The sequence below is a fragment of the Hydra vulgaris genome, chromosome 11 (genome assembly GCF_038396675.1).
Source record: "Hydra vulgaris chromosome 11, alternate assembly HydraT2T_AEP".
NCBI lineage: Eukaryota > Metazoa > Cnidaria > Hydrozoa > Anthoathecata > Hydridae > Hydra > Hydra vulgaris.
This window is the reverse complement of record NC_088930.1, coordinates 3477393-3500930: the sequence shown is the minus strand read 5'-3', so window position 1 is coordinate 3500930 and position 23538 is coordinate 3477393. Positions and strand designations below refer to the sequence as shown.

The 23538-nt window shown below is 28.1% G+C and overlaps 1 protein-coding gene across 1 annotated transcript; it reads left to right on the top strand.

Annotated features, from left to right (window-relative positions):
• Positions 1-15049: 15049 nt before the first annotated feature.
• On the top strand, positions 15050-16228 carry LOC136086785 (TNF receptor-associated factor 3-like). The gene is made up of 3 exons (XM_065809275.1): positions 15050-15164; positions 15252-16132; positions 16220-16228. Exons 1-3 carry the CDS (start codon positions 15050-15052, stop codon positions 16226-16228), a joined length of 1005 nt encoding a protein of 334 aa, XP_065665347.1.
• Positions 16229-23538: the final 7310 nt, after the last annotated feature.

Genomic DNA, 23538 nt, shown 5'->3' with positions numbered 1-23538 from the left:
ATATCAGAGACAACAAAAAGTCCTATATTCACAGCAGTCAAGAGATAAAAGCCGAAAATATAAAACCAAACTATATGCAAACTTAGGAAAGAATGAAGTTATTAATGAACTAGTCCAAAGAAATATAAATTTTAGAATGGATATGAAAAAGTCTATCATGGTTTACAAAATTATAAGTTACTAATGGAACTTCTTCACGACATATTTATTCATATTAAAAACTTATTTATTGAGCTACCTTCTCATTTTTCAAAGCCAGAGTGTAAACAACTAGAAAAAGTAACTATAGCAGCATTTGACGGAAAAGAATCTAGACGTACTGCAGAATATCGAGCTGCAATTATTAAGACAACAGTATATTGCCAACAACACCATTCAAATAATACTTTGACTCAAATATTCTAACTATGTGTCAAATCCAGGAATACATTTATAAACTTGAATCTGAACGAACAAATGAACTAATTCTAAGTTTTTATTTAAAGACATTTGTACAAATAATCTTATTGAAAGAAAACATTGGTTCAAATCTTAATATTTTGACTAAAAGGAAATTCTATGGAAATAATTTCACCGCCTTTTTATACACACTCCAGACCAGTTGAGAGTTATTACAGGGCGCGCGGCCAATACTGAGAAAGAAGAAAGACAATTTAATTTTATTAAAAAAATGTCTAATTTTACATCAAACCGACACTGTGACAGCATAATTACTAATGCAATCATAAGAATTCAAGTATGTGAGGAATTAAAAAACAAAAGCCCTAAAAGTAAAATTGAATCATCAGTTTCCAAACTTTACAAAAACAGTTTTATTCAAAACAGCGGCAATACTATCTTACCATTTTCAATGATCATGTCATATTCAGATGATTACGAGTCACTGTTGAAAAAAATAGCAGATTACTTTGTTGAAGAGAAGGTATTTTGGCAAGAAACAACGAAAAGTATCATGTTTTTTGATAAAAACAAAAAGTGATAACAAGTAAAAAACAATGTTGCCTTTTTCGCTCAACAACCATAAAGAAAGAAATTAATCGTGTTAAAAAATGCTAGGACGTATGCTTACTCAATGCAACCTTGTTAATACCAGCATTTCAAATTAAAATTGACAGTGTAGATGGTTCTGTTATAAAATTCTTGGATACAATAAAAAATTCTGAACAAAATATTTAGGCAAATTAGTAGCCTTTTTATGTCATGTAATTGTATATGCAACAACAAAAAATTATCATAAAAAAACTAACTTGCTCTGTATTTTTAGTTTAAGGGTGAAGCATGGATTTTCTTTATCATTTAGTCTGATTTAGAATCTCTCTTAAGATTGTTGATCTTTAAAATAATAGCAAAATTTGTTATGTTTTTCAGTAAGCGTAAACAATAATGGACAAATAATTATCCTCATTTAAAATAATAATTAAACATTGATCTTTTATTATAGAATAAATTCAGAGCATTAAAACCTTTCTTTACGTAACACACAGTTTAAGGTGTATTTTCTTTTTCTCTTTATAAACAATAAAATGACACTCTTTTCACCTAATAGAAATATTTTAAAAAAAAAGTGGTGATTATTATTTATATTGATTTAAATTAATGAGTAATAAAGAAACATGAAAAACTGATCGCAAAATCTCACTCTTTTATATTATAACGAACAAACAAAGCACAATAATTTGAGTGCATGTATGTGTTGCAATGCAATTTGTCATTATATACAAAATTTTTTCAAGATATAGTATTTTTTCTTACCTTATTTGTATCGAATCTATGATAATTTCTATGTTCATTAAATAATGATTAAAAAAGTAAATTCCAGTCATGTAAATTTACTAAATTAAATCCATTTTTCAAAAGTATTTGCTCTTAAATAAAATATGTAAGATAATAAGTGATAGAGTTATTACCTTTACAAAAAATGTATTAATGTAAAATATGATACTTGTAGAATATTTAATTTAAAATTAAGAAAATTACAGAATATAAATTACAGATAAGCTAATCATCAATTAGCAATCCCACAAAATTTTATTAAATTTTTTGAACTTTTAATATATAAACAAAGCATATCCATTTGTGTGCATGTACTATATGTTTGTGTGTGCAATGTCAGCAATGTATGTATGCAATTACTTTATAATGTAGAACTTTATATTTTTTCACCATTCAAGTTTATTTCTATTTTCGTTAAATAATGATCACAAAAACAGATTCCAGTCATCTAAAATTACAAAATTTCATCTATTTTTTAACAGTATTTGCTCTAAAAAATAAAATGAAAATAAACAGGGGCTTAACTTATTAAGTTTACAAAAAATGTATTAATGTAAAATAAGTTACTTGTGGAGTATACTTAGCACATAAATACTTCATTAATTGGCCTAAAATAATTTTTATTAGAAAAATAATTTGTGTCATAATATTATACATACTTATTTAAAACTGTTTGTAAATATAAAAATAGACATAAATAAATAATTCTGCTATATAGGGCAGAAAAATATATACTCTACTTAAGTGTAAACTATATATACAACTAAGAATACAAAAAAAGCTAACTAATTTAAATTATAAACAACTATAATTGTGAATTTTATGTTATAAATTATGTTGTATAAATATGTTGTAAATTTTAAACAACTATATTTTGCTGTATACGGCAAAATATAAAAACTAATTTTATTTTGTCATAATTCAGAGACCGTATTATTTAAAGAAATATGTTATGGTCAGCAAATATCATACAGACCCTATAATATTTTAAAACGGCCATAAATAAACTGAGAAAGAAATGATTTTTATAACTAGACTTTAAACAATATTGCATAAATACGCACAATGTACCGTCACTTATGTAATAAAATATGTTTATTATATTCCACTTTTCATCAATTTTTAAAAAATAAAAATTAAAAATAAAAGTTTAAATAAACTGTTTTGGCACATTTAAATGATAGAAATGATTTTAAGCCAATAATATAGGTGCTAACGAAAACAAGTATTTGTAGTTATTAGCTAGCAGTTTTGAGCAAACAATTTCAGAAATGAAGGAGTTGTTTAAATATTGATTATTATATACCAAACAAAAGATCTGTAAATAATCTGTACAAAGATTTTTTTTTTTTCTAAGCATTTAAAGAAAAAGATAAAGAAAAAGCTATCAAAAATAAATGACTTGCCCTTATTTGGTAGAAACAATCCGTAATTTTTATAAGCATGTTTGCAATGTTTAAATATTGATTATTATATATTATTTGAAAGTACTATAAATAATTTATTTGAACATATTAATTTACTATGTGAGCATTTATGTTTAAAAAAATCACTTTTTTTTACCAGGATTGTTAAGTATATATATATATTTTTTACAATAACAGCAAGTTGAAGTCTGCTTATACAAAAAAATAAAATAAAATTGTACAGTAATAGTTTTAATAACGTTTTAAAAGCTCTTTCCATCATGTATGTAGCTAAAGTTAAAAAACCACAAAAAACTTGAAACTTTTTAAAAGCAATGTCAAAATCTAAAACGAATTAGACAAGAAAAGAATATATACCAGTTTTACACAAGACCAGTTTTACATAGTTATACATACCAGTTTAAGAATATATACCAGTATATATGCAGTACATTCACATTTAAACATGGATGTGATGGATTTTTATGTAGGAAATTTATTATACAATTCGTGTTTGTTTGTATTTTCCATATATGATATTACAGTGTGAGTCAATAAGTACATTAACGCGTTCAAGTCGAAAGCTGCTCCAGTCGCGTTCGCGGTGCGGAAGTGTTTATCTGAAGTGTTTATTTAGCAGTTTTACAGTACATTTTACGCATTTGACTGTTTATTTCGTGTGCAACGTTTATAAATAATAAGTTTGAATAATTTAAGCATGGGTAAAAAAGCCGATATTACACAACGCAAAAAACCTGATATAAAGGCCCTTGTGAATGCTAAAGTACTTTCAAATCGCGAAATATCACGAAGATTGGAGATATCTGAAGCTAGTATACGACGCATAAAACAGAAAATTGAGTCAGGGGAAGAATTGATCCCAATTGAAAGAAAAATTGCGGTAGAAATTATTTTCACTCCATGGGTAGAAAGATCATTAATAAAAAATTTGCCTTGAAAACAGATTTGCTACCACAAAACTAATAACATCACAACTCCAAGGTGTTAATGTAAATGCTTCTGAACGCACTGTTCGAAGAAAATTACTCGATTTAGAAGAAAATTATTAGATTAGGCTTGCTGGCAGGCCTGCCGCCCTGCCAGGAAGCAAACACCTGCAATAAAAGCAAAGCGTCTGACGTGGGCCAAACAGTTCTGTGATAAAAATCTTCTAGAGATCGGAAAGTTGTTACAATTTCTTTACAATTTCTTCACAAATAATGCATTTAACCTTTTTCTATGACAGAAGACCAGCACAAGTGTTTAGTGTTTTTTGTTGCTATTTTTGACAGGTTTGCATCAGTGATGAAAGCACATTTGAAATTTTGCAAAACAAAGCTCAGTTTGCGCGCCGTCGTCACGGAGAAAAATTTCATCTTGACTGTGTTGTTCAGACTGTGAAGCACCCTACAAACGTGATGATATGGTCAGTCATCAGCAGCAAAGGCATTTGTATAGACGTCTGTATCTGGTAAATGGTTTGATGAAGCAAGACCAGTACAATAACGTCTTGCAAAATCGATTGATTCCGCAACTCCAAGAATGGTTTCTGAATGGGAAACCATTAACTCTTAAGCAAGATGGAGCTCCCTGCCATAAAGCTCGATCTGTCAAAGGTTTTTTGGCAGAGCAAAATATTCCTGTTGGATTGGCCGGGTAATAGCCTGGATCTAAACATCATAGAAAGCGTTTGGAAGTTGATGAAAAGAGAATGATGAGAGATGTCATTACAAACAAACTTTAACTCATAGAAAGAATAATTCACGTCTGGAATCATCATCCTCAAATGCAGGACACGGTGCAGTCCTGCATTGACAGCATGCCGCGCAGAATTAAAGCTCTTCTAGCGGCTAAAGGTGGCTCAACAAAATATTGACATTTAAGTATATTTATGTCCGTTTTCTTTAGAAAGTCAATACATATTGTTCTTTCATAATGTTTTATTTGTAATATAATATAGATAATCAAATGGATAAGCAAAAAACATATATTGCACCTGGTAAATACACAATTCCTGTATGGTATCACAAGATAATTTCCATTTTTCATAAAATTTCTAGAGCGTCTAACAATTTGGCCAGGGACTAGTGGTGGGCAAAAAACATGTTATTCAATTTAACGTTTCATTTCTTTCAAAAAACACATGTTTTTCGCAAAAAAACGTGTTTTTCGCATTTTTTCAATTATTGAATCAGCAACTCGTAGGCTAGGTGCAATAACAAGTCATATATGCAGCGTGCCTTAGTCTATAATTTCGTATGAGATAAAGAAGTTTTAATATGTAACTACTCTATCTCATAAGAATATATATACAACTAAATAATAATAATAAATTATCATAATATTTTATTACAATCTGCTGCTTTTTTATCGTGTTATTTTAGGTACCCGAAGAAGTCTGCTATAACGCATCTTTAGCTAGCAATGTTCAAACATTGCTTATTAAGCACTAAATACTGATCACCAAGCAACATTCTGTTAAGAGAAACGCATTACACGTAAGCTGACCGAAATAATCAACTTTGTCATTTTTTAATGTTTGAAATTGCATATAATCTGCAAATAAAACGCTAATATTATATTAATTTTGAGTATTTATAAGCTTAACCAAGTCATTAAATCATTAATTGATTATGAGATTTACTAGCACCTAGGGGTGAAAGTAAATCTCATATTTATTACTTTAACTGTTTTTTGAATTGAGTTTTTATAACAGCCGTGTTGCAGTGGTTAGAACATTGGACTCGTAGTCCAAGGGTTACATGTTCGAGCCCCGCTCGAACACATAAACGTTCTCGGAGATAACGGAGGAAACGGAGAGCTAACTTACTAAATGATATTCTCCTCGTGGCGGCTACACAATTCTCCTTGTGGCACAAATTCTCTTTGTGACAAGACCATCAGGACTGCTAAGTACACCATAATAACTAATTAAAAAAAGTTGCGTTTAAAGAAAGGAGGCCATTTATTTGCGCGAGGGTGTTTGAAGGATTTCACGGTCTACTTTTATTTTAATTCGGAATTAATGATAGTTTGAGAAAATTAATAAAGAATCATATAGAAAACCAATATAATTTGCTTTAAGAACTAAAATTGATCAAGTTTAATTTTTCCGATTGCAGTGGTGCGTAATAATGTTACCAATTACTTTTTTTAGTATATATATAATAGCCAATCTTGTAACGTTTAAAAAATGTGTGGATCTTAAACGGAAAGCCTTAGAATGCAAAGACCCTAAATCCATTATGCGAATCAATACGTTATAGGCATTCTAACAATATGACCCATGTGTTAAAGCTATCGTTAAAATAATTCATTACCGCAGGCTGACAAACAGATAGGCTTATTTTTAACAATCCCTCCTGTATAAAAGCATAGACGCGAGTTAAGGAAAAGGAGAACATTATTGCCCGGACAATCTCCCTCTAGGAGAAAAAAGACAAAGTAAGAACATTCACCATACATCATTTAGATTAGTTTGATTTTAGCTTTACTATAGAAGTAATTTATATGAGCTTTATGACCCTTTCACCCCACCCACATCCGGGGAATTACTTTTGTTGATAATACTTTCTCTATTTTATTAAATATAACAAATATCATCTTTATAATAAAATTTTAAAGTTTCATAAAATAAAACAATTCAGACTTGTTCGTATTTATATTCCACTTGTTCGACCATATACTCTTTGATCACTGGCTCTTGGGAGCTTACTTGGTTTAATTCATCCTTTGATGTTGGTCTAAGTGAAAGAATTTAATTACGTAAAACTTGATAATTATATCTTTGGAAAAAATATGTAAACAAGTATGAATTTTGTTAGAGTCAATAAACCAGAACTAATTCATTTAAACAATTTAAATTAGCACATTTAATTAATTCATTTAACACTTAAATAAATTAAACATATAAAGTTTTACCTCACAGAGGAATCTGAAACAAATTCTATGAAATCTATATCTTCCTCAGACTCACTTCCATTGATTTCTTCTTCTGATTGTGTTATATCATCGTAATCACTGTTATCAATATTTTCAGAAAAATCAACATAGCTATTTGACCATAGTCCAGTAGAGTTAACAAAACTGGGTAATATCTTTTGCAATAGCCGACAAATCAACATTATTATTTATAGACAAATTTTTTGCTAATATTTCTGTATACTCCATTGCTTCTAAAAATTCTGATCGAGATAGGATTGAACCTTTTATTTGTGGATTAAGCAAGTTAGCAGCTAAATAAAGGTTTGTGACAGCCATGTCTATTCTTAACTTAAAATAATTATGCATTTGCATACTTTCTAAATCTGGTAACTCTGCTTCCGATATAAAGTTATCAAGGGCTAATTTTATATCTGACATAGCCAAGCAGACTATACTCAATACTGCTTCCTCTGCTTCTAAAACTGTAATCCAATACAAAATCTGTTTCAAAAATTTACAAGTCTGCTCAAGGTCTCGCCAAAATTAATCTTTTAATACTATTTCTTTTGACTCGTGTCTCAAAGAGAATTTCTGGTTTCCAGGATGAATATCAATAGCCATTTGTTTAAACACTTGTTTGTTAGATAATACACTTCCAAGTGTTATAGCGTTACCAGCAAACCGAGTCTTTGACGCCGTGTTTTAATGAAACATTAATTCCTTTTTGTTTTTGAATAGTATCAAACCAAGATTTTAACGATGAATTTACTATTTCTTCGACTAAATTAATGGATATTTTCATAATGTTATCTATAAACGATGTTTTACATAGATCAAGCATTAGAAGATTCAATGTGTGCTACACAGCCATAGAAAACTAAGTGTGGATACTTTTTCACAATGATACGTCTGGAAAGTAGCATTGCAGAGCAGTTGTCTGTAACTTCTCCTAGAAATCTATGCGGCCCTATCTCCTCTAATCAATTGATAATTAGTTCTGCCATGTAGGCACCTGTTTGTGGTTGGGTACCAGGGCAAATACTCTTGTAGAGAACAGGTTCAGGTGTTGTTAAAACCACATGAATGATTGGCTCTCTTCTAAAAATATAAGTCCTTTGAATAGTCAACTATTTTTATTTGGACATTAATAAATATTATTTATATTTTAATGAACTTTTATTTTTATTTTAACCATTAAATAATTTTCAAAGAGGTAAATAAAATTACCTAAAATTGGAAAAGCCATCCCATTGAATTGCAAGAGAAATTGAATCAGAATTTTTTTTTTCAACTAACGCTTTTATCCTATAATATTCATTATCAAGTAAATATTCAGAAAGAGATTTTCGATTGGGCAAATTCATTGCAGGCAGATACTTTGAAAAAAAAGCCTACCAAATAGGGTATTCAACCATGTTTAGAGGGTACCCGGATGCAAAAATAACGCGAGAAAAGTCATATTTGAAAGCATCCTTTGAGAAAAAAATTAAATACATATAAGGCAATTCAAAAAATTCAGGCCTAAAGGAAAATGATGTATCAAATAAAATGAAAAAGTAATATTGACTTATTTTATTGATATTTTTAAACAAATTTACACCACAATAAAATTTCTGTAACCAAAAAATTAGTATGCAATAAGCTTGCTTGTTTATGCAACAAGTATAATAATATTATGCTTTTTGAAAAAAAAAAGTTAATTATAAAAAAATTTCTCATATAATTAGTTTTTTCATTTATTAGAGTATTTTTATCATTAGAGTTTAGCTAATAAAAACAAACATACTTGTTTTTGTTCCAAAGCAATAAACATTTCATCGACTCTTTGATTTTTAAACAATAAACTGATTGAACAGGAGGTGAAGAGGATTTTTCTAACTCTGTTATATCAATTGTTGCTTTTATGCTTTCACTACTTGATCTCATAATTTCTGAACAATAAAGAAACTTTTCTATTATAATAACTAATAACATATTAATAACAAAAACAATTTTGAAAACTCTACCTTTTCTAGATGGAGTCTTACTTAATGTTTTTAATAGTTTGTTTTTTGCGGCTCTTTTTTCTTTTACAACAGCATTTCTTAACTCTTCTGGTATTTTGCTGCACTTATGAACATGAACAAGTAAGTTATGTGTATTCTTTAAATAACCTTTTTCACAATATTTGCAACTGTAAGAGTTGGTTGTTTTACCTAAGGTTTCAAGAAAAAGCTTCTTGACTGGATCTGCTTTACAAGGCATCTTTATTGAGAAAAATGAATATTATTTTATTTTCAATTATATCTGAAATAAAAACGATAATAAAAAATTAAGAGTCCACAAAACAACATAAAATCGAAAAGCTCTTTGGAAAAGACAAATATCTTTTCTATATTATAACAACATCCATATTGCGAAAAGCTTTTTTCGAATAAAACGTTTTATTTCTTTCGGTGGACGGCATGTTTTTCAAAAACATGTCGAGAAAAAGACGTTTTTTTCGCAACATGTTTTATATCAGCGCACCTCTACCAGGGACTGTATATATATACTATATGCTATATACACACTATAATATATATGCTGTATACACACTGTAATGTTCAATACGCTTTTACCACGCATTGAATATTATTATTTTGTAAATTTTAAACTCTAGGTGATCTGCATTTATATAAGTTTCGAAAGAAAAATTTTTTTGTTTATTTCAAATGAATTTTTTTCTTCAAATGAATTTTTTTTATTTCAAAAAACCAAATTTATAGTACTTTTTTTCAAATAAATATTTTTTTTATCAATATATTTTTGGTATTTTATTGCCTACAAACAAAACACCATCATTTATATGTGATATACAATATAATTTATTAACAATATCTAAATCTAGTATAAAACCCCCCCAAAAAGTAGATATTTTCAAGTGTCCGTTTTCTTTATTGCCACTGATGATTTCCACAACACCGTTTTCGTATTCATATGTAAGGATATAATCGCCAAACGCACTTGTATCCGTTCTTAAATTTTTAAGCTTTTGATTTTGCTTTTCCATGTCTTTTATTACCCATAGATATTCTCTTAAACTTCCTTCAACATAACGACGAAATTTTTGTACGAAACATTGATTGCAATACTTTTTTAAATGAGTTTTTCTTCTCGCATGTTTGCATACTTTTGAATTCCTTTTTGTAAATAAACGTTTTACAGAGTTGAGCTTTTTTATACATGTTTTTTAATCCGATTAAATTATAGTTTTAAACAAATCACCAATTAAAGGAATACCTCCTAATAGGTTGCCAAGGAAACCTTTATGACGCTTTCTATGTATACGTTTTCGTCCTTTACCAAATAAAGAATGATAAGGTCTAGGATGAGCTTTCGTTTTTCGATGAACAAAAATATATCTTTTTCTGTGACCTCTACGCCTTCTATGTCTCATTTTTTAAAGAAAAAAAAGGTCTTTGTTTATCTTTATTATTTATAGTGTTTATTTTTTAGGTTTTTTCAATAACACAACAGTGTTTTTTCTACATATTTAACAGTTTCTCTTTTTTTCAATAACCACCTAATTTTAAAATGGGTTTCCATATTTTTCCAAACGTTAATTTACCATAAAGATTTGCTACAGGTCCTCTTCCGCGTTTTTTTCTTCCTTTTTTGATTTTTTACGATATTTTTTTATATAATATTTCATTTCTTTGTTTATTGCGATTCACTTTTGTTAAAACAAAACGATATATCGGTTTTCATACTCGATTCATTTCGCGATTTTGTTTATTATTTATATACATGCTTTTCGTTTTTCGATAACACATCAGTGCTTTTCTACAATATTGACGCTTTATTTTTTTCAAATTTTTCTTAACTCTTCTACGTCTTAAAGTTCTTAGTTCTGTATTATTGGGATCGGTTAACTCGTTTTTATCAAAGGAGGTCCTATCAAAAAATTCAAAAAAAGCATCCCTATGAAAAGGCCATTTTCCATCTACTGTATATTTGGGTAATTTAGTTGTATATTTAGGTCTTAAATTGCTTTTATTTGAAGGTGTTGAAAATAAATTCCGTCTTACAATCATACGGGAAAAATCAATATTATCTGCAGCCATTTTTGACTTTAACTTTTTTTTGACTCTTACAGTCTTTATTATTTATACGGCCGTATTTTATTCTTACTTACTTACTTAGTCCTTACTTAACTTACTTAATCCTGCCTTAGTCCTTAGCCTGCTTACTCACACACTCGTGCGCTCACTCGTTCTCACACACTCCACATACACTACCAAGTCAACTTTCGTCAACTTGATATTTTAACATAGCACTAACTAGACATACTTTACCAAGTCAACTTTCGCCAACTTGATATTTTTAACATAGTACTAACTAGACATACGCTACCAAGTTTTATCAACTTGATAAGATAACATAGAAATGATATGACATGAGCGAGATTTGAACCCACGGCGGGCAAATGTTATGGCGTTTGAAACATAGTTCGGAATGCGAATGCACTATGCTACGTCGACGTGATGGTTCATGGAGTTTTGAATTCATTTAAAATGTTATTTTAACACTTTACGCAGAGTTTTTTTCTACGCAGTGTTTTTAAAAAGTTGTTTACTTCGTATTTTAATTTCTTTAATCTTGTTCATAAAAGCGGTATTAAAAGTTTCTAAATTTAACTAGCATGACACAGCATTTCCTTTTCATTACATAAAGTTGCATCACTTTAGCTATTATTTCGCATTGATCTGTAGGGATTAAATTTTATACATAAAAAGCGTGTTTTTTGTTAACAAAATCAAAAATGACAAAAACATTTACGAAACGCTCTGTTAAAAAAACGCAGTATTTTATGGACGACGAAGTTGTTGGAAAAGAGATAGATTTTTCAGAATATGAAGTCGAAATAAGTAGCGACGATGATGATGACGAAACAGAAGTGATACTCATCGAGGACGACCCTGAAATTGAATTCATAGATTTAAACCTTTACAACAAAGATACAGACGAAATTGATTTTGTAATAAAAAATAAAACTCATGATAATGTAATCAGTATAAAAGAAACAGACACAAAAACAGAAACAGACAATACATTAGTATTCACGGAAGAAACACTAAAAACTACTAATGAGTCTATAAAAAAAGTAAGCTATTTTTTTATACACTTTTTTATATTAAACATGTTAGTTTTTTTTAAAAAAACGTTTTTTTATTTTTTTTAGAATAAAAAAAAAAAAGTCGTTCGAAAAAAAGATAAGATTTGAAAAAAACATTAAAAAGATTATTTTTTTCACCAACAGTTTATAATTATAAGTAACTTTTTTATGTAAACATTTTTATTATAAATAATATATTATTTTTGTCTATTTTTTCGTCGTATGTTTGCTTCTTTTAATTGATGTTTAATATCGACATAGGATTCGGCAGTATGAACCCAGCGTTTTATTCTTTTACCAACTCTTCCAAGTTTACGATTTGTTTTATTATCTTTATATCTGTTATCTGTTATTAAAAACTTTAAAATATTTTTTATTACAAAAATAACATGGTGTTTATATAAAAATGAACCAACTTTAAATTTATTTTTTTAGTCTAAAAAAATGGAATATATTTCAATAAATAATATATTTCAATAAATAATATATTTCAATAAATAATAAAAACACGAATTCGTTGAAGAAAACGAAAGTTTATTAAAAAAAACTTTTATAAAAAACGGCAAAAAAATTCCACTAGCGACAGTAAGACCTTACAACGCTGCATTAGGTATTTTTTTATTTTTTAAAAAATTTAATATTATTGTTGACTTTTATAACCATGCAATTTTTTTTCTTTTAGATAAACGGTTGGCAGTTGTCAACGAATTAATGAGTAGTCTTAGGAAAAGACAAAGACTCGAGGAGTCTACTCGTAAGTTTAATTTTTTTTTACAGCTTTTATTTAATAAAAAATGAAATTTCTTTTTTTTAATATTTTTTCTCTCATTTTTTTTAGAAAATCGTTATCGTGAAAGCGAAATTTAATAATATTTTTTTTTTGTATTTTTTATAAAGTTTTTGTATATTTTTTTATAGAAACTAAATTTTTTTTGTAGTCTTTTTTTATATTTTTTATACACTACTATTTTTATATGTCATTACATTACTATTTTATATATACTAGTATAAAAAATGATAAGAGAAATAATAAATTATACTTTAAAAAAACTCCATCACGAATGGAAACATTTGGCATTTTTATTAAAGTTTAGAAGAAATGAAATAAAAAAAATCAATAAAAATTACGTAAAAACATTTGATAAAATAAAAAACGTTTTAACCCAATATATACTAACACAACCAAACAAAAAATTGGCAATCAAACATTTGTATTTTGTATTATCCTTATGGGAAGATGAAAAACTTTTATATAATATACAACAATGTAAATTATTTATATTAATTTTGTATATCTTTTAGCAAAAAATAATGAATTTTATGCAATTAAAACTAAAAATAGCAGCACATTTACAATCACGATGGCAAACTGTAGCAGGTTATCTTGGTTATGAAAAACGAGAAATTGAATGCATACAATATGATTACCCTAACATCAACGAAAGAATGATGAGAGTTTTAACTTTAATTTATGAAAAAAAAGGTACCGAAGTCAAAACAGCTCGTGTTTTATATCAAGCTCTAAGGACTTGGTCTATTGATGTTACAACATATGAAATTAATAATACACTTTTAGGTCATTTAAGAGAAACTATGGAAATTGTAAAAAACTTTATATTACAATAATTATTTTTTTTGTAATTTTTTTATTGTACTTTTTTTTTTTTTTAGCAAACTAATATATTAAAATAATGAAACAACATATCAAAAATCAATATGTCAAAAGTGTGGATGGTAAGTCTATTTTTTACTTTTTTTTTATATTTTTTATACATTTTTATTTTTTTTCTTTTAGTTATGGAGAAATATTAATGAGGACACTATATGCTACCACGAGTTGTTATTGACAAAAGAAGAAGAACAAGATTTAGAAGAACTAATGGAAATGGAAGAGTTAACAGAGGAAGATTATGAAAAATATTTAGAACAATTAGTACAAGAAATAGAAGAAGAAGAATCAGATTATATTGAAGAACTAAAATTACAAATGTTAGAAGAAGAAATGGAAAAAGAAGTGCAAGAAATAGAAAAAGAAATTCATGAGATCTTTAATGAAATGGATTGGGAACAATACATTTTAGACGTTATTAATAAAATGGACAATTTACCCGAACTTTTATAATTTTTTAATTTGTAAATATATCTTTTTTTTTTTTTTAGACAACTAAAATAAAAAAAACAAATAATAATGATGATTTTGAAGATATGTTTCTTAGGTTTTAGAGATTATTTGAATGGAAATATATTTAAAGAACAAGAAGATTTTTCACCGTCGTGATCATATCACACCATAAGACGAACAGTTGTGATAAAATAAATATGTTATAAATTTTGAAAATACGCCGAATATAGTCACTTTCATCGCAATCGAACCATTTTTTCACTGATGTGATCATATCGCACCATAAGACGAACAGTTGCGAAAAAATAAGATTTATCTTTATAATCTGCAACCAAAAACTTATTTTTGTAATTTTTTTATTTGTAAATATATCTTTTTTTTTTTTTTAGACAACTAATTAAAAAAATGAATAATAATGATGATTTTGAAGATATGTTTCCTGGTTTTGGAAACGTCTTTGAAGAAACAGAAAACATGCCAATAGAAAATATAACATTCAACGATATATTCAAAGAACCAGATATTGAAGATATTTAAACAAACCTCATTTATATTTTTATTCTTTTATATGTTTTATTGAGTAATTTTATTTATTTATTAATTCTTTTATGTTAAAAAAGACATGTATATTTTTTTTTATAGTTTTATATAAATGAATGTTTTTTTTTTTCAGCAACTAATAAAAAAATGGCAGACAACATATATCCTTGCTGTTTTTGCGACAAAGAATTTAGCGCAGAAGAACTTTTAAATCATCAAACAGATTGTTCTACAGAACAATACTCCCACGAATGTTTTACATGTAAATAAAAGGTACAAGATTTGTTAAACCATGAATGTGATTAAGAATTTCTAGATATACAAAAAATGTTTTTTTGTAATAGTTAAGTCGATGATCAAGATTATTATGAACAGTCTGTCATCTGCTTTCGATTATATAAAGAACAACAAAATCGTTATTTGAACCAAATTATTCAAGAAGAAAAGAAAAATTTAAATTATTTGAACCTTTCTAATAATCAAATCATGAATAGAATGAAAAGTCTTCAAGAAATTACAACTAAACAAATAGTTGACTCTAAAGAAAAAGACCAAGAAATTAAAAATCTAAAAGAAGAAAATGTCAAACTTCATCAAACCCTAGCAGAAATGAATAAAGAAATGGCAGAATTAAAAAGTCTCTTTTATGACAACATGTTGGTTTTAGCAAATCAACAAGATACAGAACAACTCAAACAAGAAATAACAAAACTTTATCAAATCGTAGAAGATAATAGCACAGAATTCTTAGCTTTGAAAAAGTCCATTCAACAACCTAAAGAAGTAAAGGTAATACAACACATCTTTAACAACACGCAAATCATCAAACTTGATCAAATGAATCTCAGGCTATTATCACATGAACCATTTTATACAGAACCCGTATACACAACAGAAGGTTATCGTTATTGTATAAAAGTTTATACTCGAAGTACCAACGTAAACAGTCTAGCCATTTACTTTCAATTATTACGAGGTGACTTTGATGATGCTTTAAAATGGCCTTTTACCAAAAATGTCAATATAACCTTGAGAGATAAAGATAAATTTTTTACTCGTACTACTACCATCAATAATTATCTTCAACTTTTAGACGATAGTTCTTTTGATAAACCTACCACTGAATATAATGTAGCTGTTGGTTATAACAATTTTATTTCACACGAAGAGCTAAAACAATTTATTATTAATAATCATTTATCACGATTACTATTCAATAATATATTTTATGTAAAAAATGTATTTGTTCATCATTGTTATTTTTTTATATGTTTTTTTTTGTACTTTATCTATCATTATTAACCATTATTTTTTTAGATTAACTAATAAAAAAATGAAAACAATTGAAATATTCAGAGAAATCAGTCTGGAACTAACCATTGCCAACGTAAAATCGATCAAATTTATGCTTAAAATACCTTTTGGAATCAAAGAAACTTTAAAAAATGGTTTGGATATAGTACAATACTTTAAAGATAACACTATACAAAGCGAACATGGTCATATTTACGAAACATTAGAAAGCAAATTAGAATATTTGCTTGTATTATGCAAAGCGATTCATCGCAATGATATTGTCACTAAATATAAAAACAAAATTCCTCGACTACCTACCTATGAAGAAAGCATCGTTAAAATTTTACCACCTGTGTATTCACCACCGAACGCAGTATATCCAAGTGCAGTCATAGAAGCTAAACAAGAAGAACTATTCCATTTTTATAATCCTGTACCAGAATCAGCTGAAGCACCTGAAAGTGCCCGAGAACCAGAATTCATCTAAAAACTTTTTTTAGGAAAAAATTATAGTTTGTTTTACTTTTAAAACTATAATTTTTTCCCAAACATTCATTTTTTTATTGTATTAACTATTTTGTAAACTCTTTTTTAGACAACTTATTAAAAAAATGGGCAGCAACTGGGGCAATATTGGAGATATACTTCGTAAAGAAGATGCTTCACTTCGCTACTTTTTACAAAAACTTCATAAACAAATGGCACGAGAAAAAAAGTTTATAGAAATAGACAAAGAAACAAAAAAAGCTTGTCGTTATTTAGAAAACATTCGTTCTTACATTGGAAACTTTGAACATCAAACACTCATCTGGTTTAGCCCAGAAGAACGACATTTTTCTTATTATCTTTTTGACTTTGATGATTTTAGATTGGATCGCTTTAACGCATGAAAATCAATCTCAACTTACCTTGAAAGATTTATGTAAAAGAACTTTGGCATATCGACGAATTCGTTTAGAATTTAAACAGTTGCAAAAGAAAATTGTTTCTTTATTTGATAAAACCAAACTACCACTTACCAAATGGAAAAATAAAGATAATATTAGATTGTTCTTTTATAGTTTTCATTCACTCATTAAATTTGAATTTGATTCCTTTTTGAATTTTAATAATAATCGTTTATTATTATTTAATCTTCAAAGACGTTATCTTTACAGATTATTTCATTTACTTTTTACAGAAATATCCTGTTTTGCTGATCCACGTAAACAACTGGAAATACATTTAATGAAAAAACTATATCGTTTAATCATGGAATATATAAATTTGTCCCAAGAACAATATTTTCATACTACTGAACCTTGTTTTATTTTAATATTGTAAATCAATTTATTTAATTTATTTTTTTAGATAACTAATAAAAAAATGCAACTAGAAAGAAGCAAAAACTTTAACGAATACAAGTTTATCAACATTGTCAAATGGTTATGTATCAAATCAAAAAATAACATGGATCAAGATATAAAATCCTTAAAACAATTAACTAAAAGAAATTTAGCTATTAGAAGAACTAAAATCGAATTGCAATTGTTAAAAGAACAGCTAGGATATTTATTTCCTTAATTCAATCCTTAAGAATTTTTTTATATTGATTATAAATTAACTTTTTTAAACGATCATAATTTATTTTTTTGGATACATAAAAGAATTATATTTTCTTTACACCGTTTATTTAGAACTCACTATTTTATTCCTTATATTAACGATAATGATGTTCAATTTTTTTATAATTGTGTTATGAAATATGCTCAATGGTCAGTCGATCAATATTATTATATTTGTGAAAATAATTTTGTACATTATAAAAATAATATTTTATATTTATAGACAAACTAATAAAATGAAAACCAATGCATGCAATGGATGCACCAACAAAAAACCGAATAAAAAAGTAAGAAAACAAATGAAAGGAAATATTTTTTTGTTTTTTTTTCTTTTTTTTATCGTTTAATTATTTATTTATTAATCCTATTTTTTTTTACAGCCATGTATTCCTACTATTTCAAACTGCAGAAGCATTCATTGGCACACTCGTTTTCCATAAACCAACGCTACTTTTGTATAAAACAATGTGGCGTATATCAAAGTTGCCATCTTCAAAAAAAATAACTTTTGTATTTTTTTATTTAGAAATATATATATTTTATCCCATTTTTTGTGTTTTTTTTCTCCTTATTTTTTTTTCTTTTTTTCCTTTTTTATACTAACATTCTTTTTTTCTTTAGATATAAATAAAAAATGAATAATATTAATAAAGATGAAAACTGGGAGAATGAAAACTGGGAGAATGAACTCGACGCTCCGACCTTTGAACTCAAACAAGTGAACTTAAAACTAAAAAGACCATTAAAAGGACTTCATTTTGAAAAATGTTTAAAACACGAAATACGAAATATAAACAATAATAAAAGAATTTCGATTAACGAATATATAAATATAAATTTTTCTATTCGTAAATTATAATCTTTTTTTTTTTCATATATTTTTTTATGGTCATTTTATTGTACTTTTTTTATTGACATTTTTATTGTAATTTTTTTTATTTTTTTTTGTAAATATATTTTTATAAATAAAATTTTTTTTTAGCTAACTAATACAATGTCTGGAAATTCAAATGATGTCATAGAAATTATTATTTTGCCAGAACAAGAAGTATTACTCGTTATGGAAATGGCGAAATTATATAACAAACGATTTGTTGACGAACTCGAACTATATCATTCTTTCGTCACGATTGGAAAAAAACGTCACCCAAACATAACGTTTGAAAATTGGTCGAAAAAACACTACCCTATTTTCAGGGAACAGAATCAAATTCATTTGTAACTTTTTTTTCGATGAAAAAAATTTTTTTGACACCTGATCCTTTATTTTTCTGCGCGCATGCGCGTCGTTCTTTTTTTTTTGAAACCGGGAAACTTTTTTTTAACCTTTCGGTTTTTCCTAAGATTCCTAAGATAAAATTTCCTAAGATTCCTAAGATAAATGTCAAAAAGGTAATAGTAAAGTTGAAAACGAAAAGACTTTTAAATTCAACTTTGAAGAAGGTGAAACAAGTGTGAATTAAACAGTTAACAGAATTCATACCAGGGCCAACGAAGACAAGTTCAGCCCATTAAGGCAGCCCATCAAGCCCATTAACCCGCTTCACTAACGAAGAATAAGTGAGTTAAGGAAATCTAACGAAGAAAGTTAGAACGAAATTCAGAAGAAATCGAGTTGAAAAAGTAGGATAGAGAATGCGGACAGATATTGTAGGAGTTGCTAGAATGTGCAATTTATACTATTAATTAGGATACCTAATGAATGTATTGTGTATAAACTTAGTAAACTTAGCTGGCGACGTTAAATAATACATTTTTATTCATTTTATTTAGGAGTCCAAGACAGTCCTTATGGTCTTATCACAATCCACCGCGTATGAGCATTTAGTTTGATAATTCACGCCTCTTTTCTAACCATTGCCTAAAAACTTGCCCAGAGGTGGGGTTCGAACCACGAATACTTTTTGTTTCTGAGACATGTAACCACTGCGCCACGGGCTAAATAGTGGCGCTACTGCACTTTTGCACCTCCCTTTTTATTGCAGGTTATGAAAGGTCGTTGTGAAAACAAAAAAAAATGGTATCCATTTTAATTTATGACCAGCGCAAAGTACTGAAAACTAAGTTGAAAATTGAAAAAATTTTCATTAAAACACTAATATTCGCCTTTTAATAACACTATCGCAGTAACTAAAATAAAAGGATGGTTTTTATATAAAAGTTATTATTTTTATATGTAAGTTATTATTTTTTTTATATAAGTCATTATTTTAAAATAATAAGTAATTTTCTTAATTTCCCTCGAACTTACCAAAAGACCAAAACAACGTATGCTACGAGCAAAACAAAATTTCTTTATTTACACAAGTTTTACATTTTTAAAATCAAGATTTGCATTTTGCATTCAGTTTCACACAGGATAACTTGCTGTAATTTGGGTCTAAAAGTAAAAGCGATGTTCATTAAACCGTTGTACCCACATAAACTCTGACAAGTAATCCGGAATCATTTCACGGTGGGCACCGACACCATGGGCACCGACACCATATTGCTATCACCTGCCATATTGCTATCACCTGCTATCACCTGCCATATTGCTATCACCTGTTTTGTAGTATCACCTGTTTAAGGATCAACAAAATGGAGAGTATGGTTGACGGTGTCATGTACATGTGCAAAGGCTGGTACGTTATTGCAAGTAGCCCACATGTCATTCCACAATTGAACCAGGTCGAATCATTGCTGTATTATAGAAAGCAATGTAACGGCATCACGGTTCACAACAGGAACTAAAAATCCGACCTTCTTCTCTGGCTCATACCCTCCAAATATCCATTGTGTTAGAACATCGACAAACTTCGTATTTCCTCTTAGAAAATAAAGATTCGTCAATTTCCACAATACAACCTGGTCAACCAATTTGTTCTGGATTATAAATAAAATATGACACACAAATGTCTGGGAAAAACTGATTCCAGTAATCATTTCCAGTCATCGCTGCCTATTCTTAGTTCGTGTTTGACATCTTCTTAAGACATCCCTCGGCTTGAGCCTGCGCTTCAACACCATATTTAAGTTATAGATATAACCTACCACAATTCCAAGTGTGAGCTTGCAAAAAAGCTCCCTTTTCTAATACTTAAAGTTTGTTAGCAACGTTTCATAAGACATCTCTAAACTACTTTAACTATTATTCGTGCAAAATTTATCTGCGTGCAAGATACGCCACATACGTTACAATCTATATACTGCCAGAAAACCATACTCTCTGCACCAAAGTATTGTCAAGTCAAAGTTGTTCATAAAACGTGCTCCAATCTGTATAAGAGAAAAAGAGTAGAACTCATCCAGAGTTGGTAATCAAAGAGCCATATTGTAACAGAAAAATAACAGAAAAAATAGTATAAAATGTTAAGTAAGCGTTCAATCAGCGTGAAAGTATTGTAATGAAAGTACAACAATAGCATTGCTGCATTGCAGCGTGCTTTTATAACGGATTTATTTCAAAATTATTTGGAACAAAAATTTCGTGTTTCATTCCTACAAATCGATAAATAATATAAATTTATGAATCTATATTAAATGATAGATAAAATATATTTCTAAAAGTATGTTTATTATTGCCAAATTTTTCGCTAAATTAATTTAATTTATTTCTTTATCAAAATGCGTATAAAAAATATATAAGTGCGTTTACCATTTTCTATCTTTAAACACAACGACCTTTCATAATCTGCGATAAAATAAAAAAAAGAGGTGGGTGGGTGCGAAAGTGCACTAGCGCCCTGCATGTTAGATAGTATTTCCATTTATTAATGACTTTTTAAGGACTTAATTATGCAAATTACTTATTAAAGAGTTAATTATTTGAATTACCTTAACCTTACAGAACCATCTAGAAATTATGTTAGAGTTTAGTACATAATATATCTACTAGGTATTAGATATTATATATATCTTTTTATCTAATATATCTAAAAAACTTCCGTAAAGCTGTTAAAGCAGCACACTAAAAAAATTAAATAACTACGCAATACTAATTCTCAAAGGTTTTGGGACAATAATCGCAAAATAAAATTTAAAAATAATACTCGACTCTTTACAATAAATAAATTGCAAAACAAAAACGAAATCGTCAAAGAACTTAGCCATCATTTTCAAAAAATACTTAATACGCCGCAATATACAAATAACGAACTTAATCCTCAACAAATTCCACATGAAAGTAAATTTATTTCAACAGCTGATATTGAAAAATGTATTTTAGATCTTAAATAATAACCATACGATTGTTTCGGAATAAGTGCTGAACATCTTAAAAACTCTCGCAGAAACAATCTTCTAACGCTTCTTTTTATAACAGCATGTTAACAAATGGAAAGGTTCCCCAATGTTTATCAACAGCCACAATTATTCTATTACTCAAGTCTTATAAAACATTACTGGAAAATTAAAATAACTACAGAGGAATTAGAATTCTATCTAATTGTACGAAACTTCTCGAATATCACATCGTATACATATGTCCTGATATCACAGAGAGTCATTCCCATCAATTTGGGTTTAAAAAAATAGCTCTACCCTTCGCGCAGATTTTCTTCTGAGTGAAACAATAAAACTCTATAAACATAACAATTCACCTGTTTATATATGAAGTTTAGATGCTAACAAAGCTTTTGATAGAAAAACTATATTATCAGAAAAAAATCTCACCGTCGCTAGTTCATACCATCTCATCGTTTTATCGGGCAGCTACTGCTAATGTATCATATCTTGGATGTTAATCAGAAGAGTTTAGGTTGTCTCAGGGAGTTTGACAAAGGGTCCATACTTTCGCCTCATCTTTACAATATTTATACTGATAATCTTTATGAGAAAATTGTCTCAAAGAATCTAAAGTAGGAACTACAATAAATGGGGTATACACTGGTGTCATTGCGTATGCGGATGATATAATTTAACAAAGTTCAGCTATATCTGGTCTTCAAAATCTTATTAACATCGTCCAAAAGTATGGAATATCAAACTTTATCAAACTAAATGCAGAAAAAACCGAATTCTTAATACTTGAAGTAAGCTCGACCATCAATAACGTGATTAATGTTAACGACGCTTTTATTAAGTTTGAAAGCAATTTAAAACATCTTGGTTTCCTTTGGGATAATAAGAACAAAAATATGACGGCAACACTCCAAAAAACGAATATAAATGAAAGGATAACGCAATTTTTATCTGTTGCAAAAGCTCTTATAAGAAACGGAATTCGCTTCTGCCAGCATGCTACGATTATTTATTTATTTACCTAGCTATTACTAGATTTAATTTCTTAGCTATTACTATTACTAGAACAATAAATTGCAACAATAAGTTTTTGATAAAGTTGGACGATCTGTCTTAAAATCAATTTTTAATATTTCTTAGCATAGTGAAAATTACCTTCATTCTTTTTTCAAAGTAGGCTCTGTATCGAACATTCTATTTTATAACAAATTAAACTTATTTATCAGGCTACTTAATGACACCATATGTTACTCCATTATAATGACTCAGTTGCCGTGTATAAATAATCAAAGTTTATTTGTTGGTGAGATATAGCTAATATGCAAGCAATTTAGTATTAATATGCTGCAATGTGTGATCGGGGTCAAAGCTGCACGCCCTATGGAAGTGTTAGATGCCAATATAGTAGGTACGTGCGTATCTAGCGTTTTACGGCACCGATTTGTAAGTAAAAAACTGCAACCGCATTTTTCACAGAGTGCTCGAAGTCAGTGTAGTAAGGATGTATTTATTTGT

What these genes read in the sequence shown, in the direction of transcription:
- LOC136086785 (XM_065809275.1), top strand. Translation starts at nt 15,050, where the DNA reads ATGGCAGACAACATATATCCTTGCTGTTTTTGCGACAAAGAATTTAGC. An exon ending in CTCCCACGAATGTTTTACAT is followed by an intron (nt 15,165 to 15,251) that starts GTAAATAAAAGG and finishes GTAATAGTTAAG; the next exon opens with TCGATGATCAAGATTATTAT.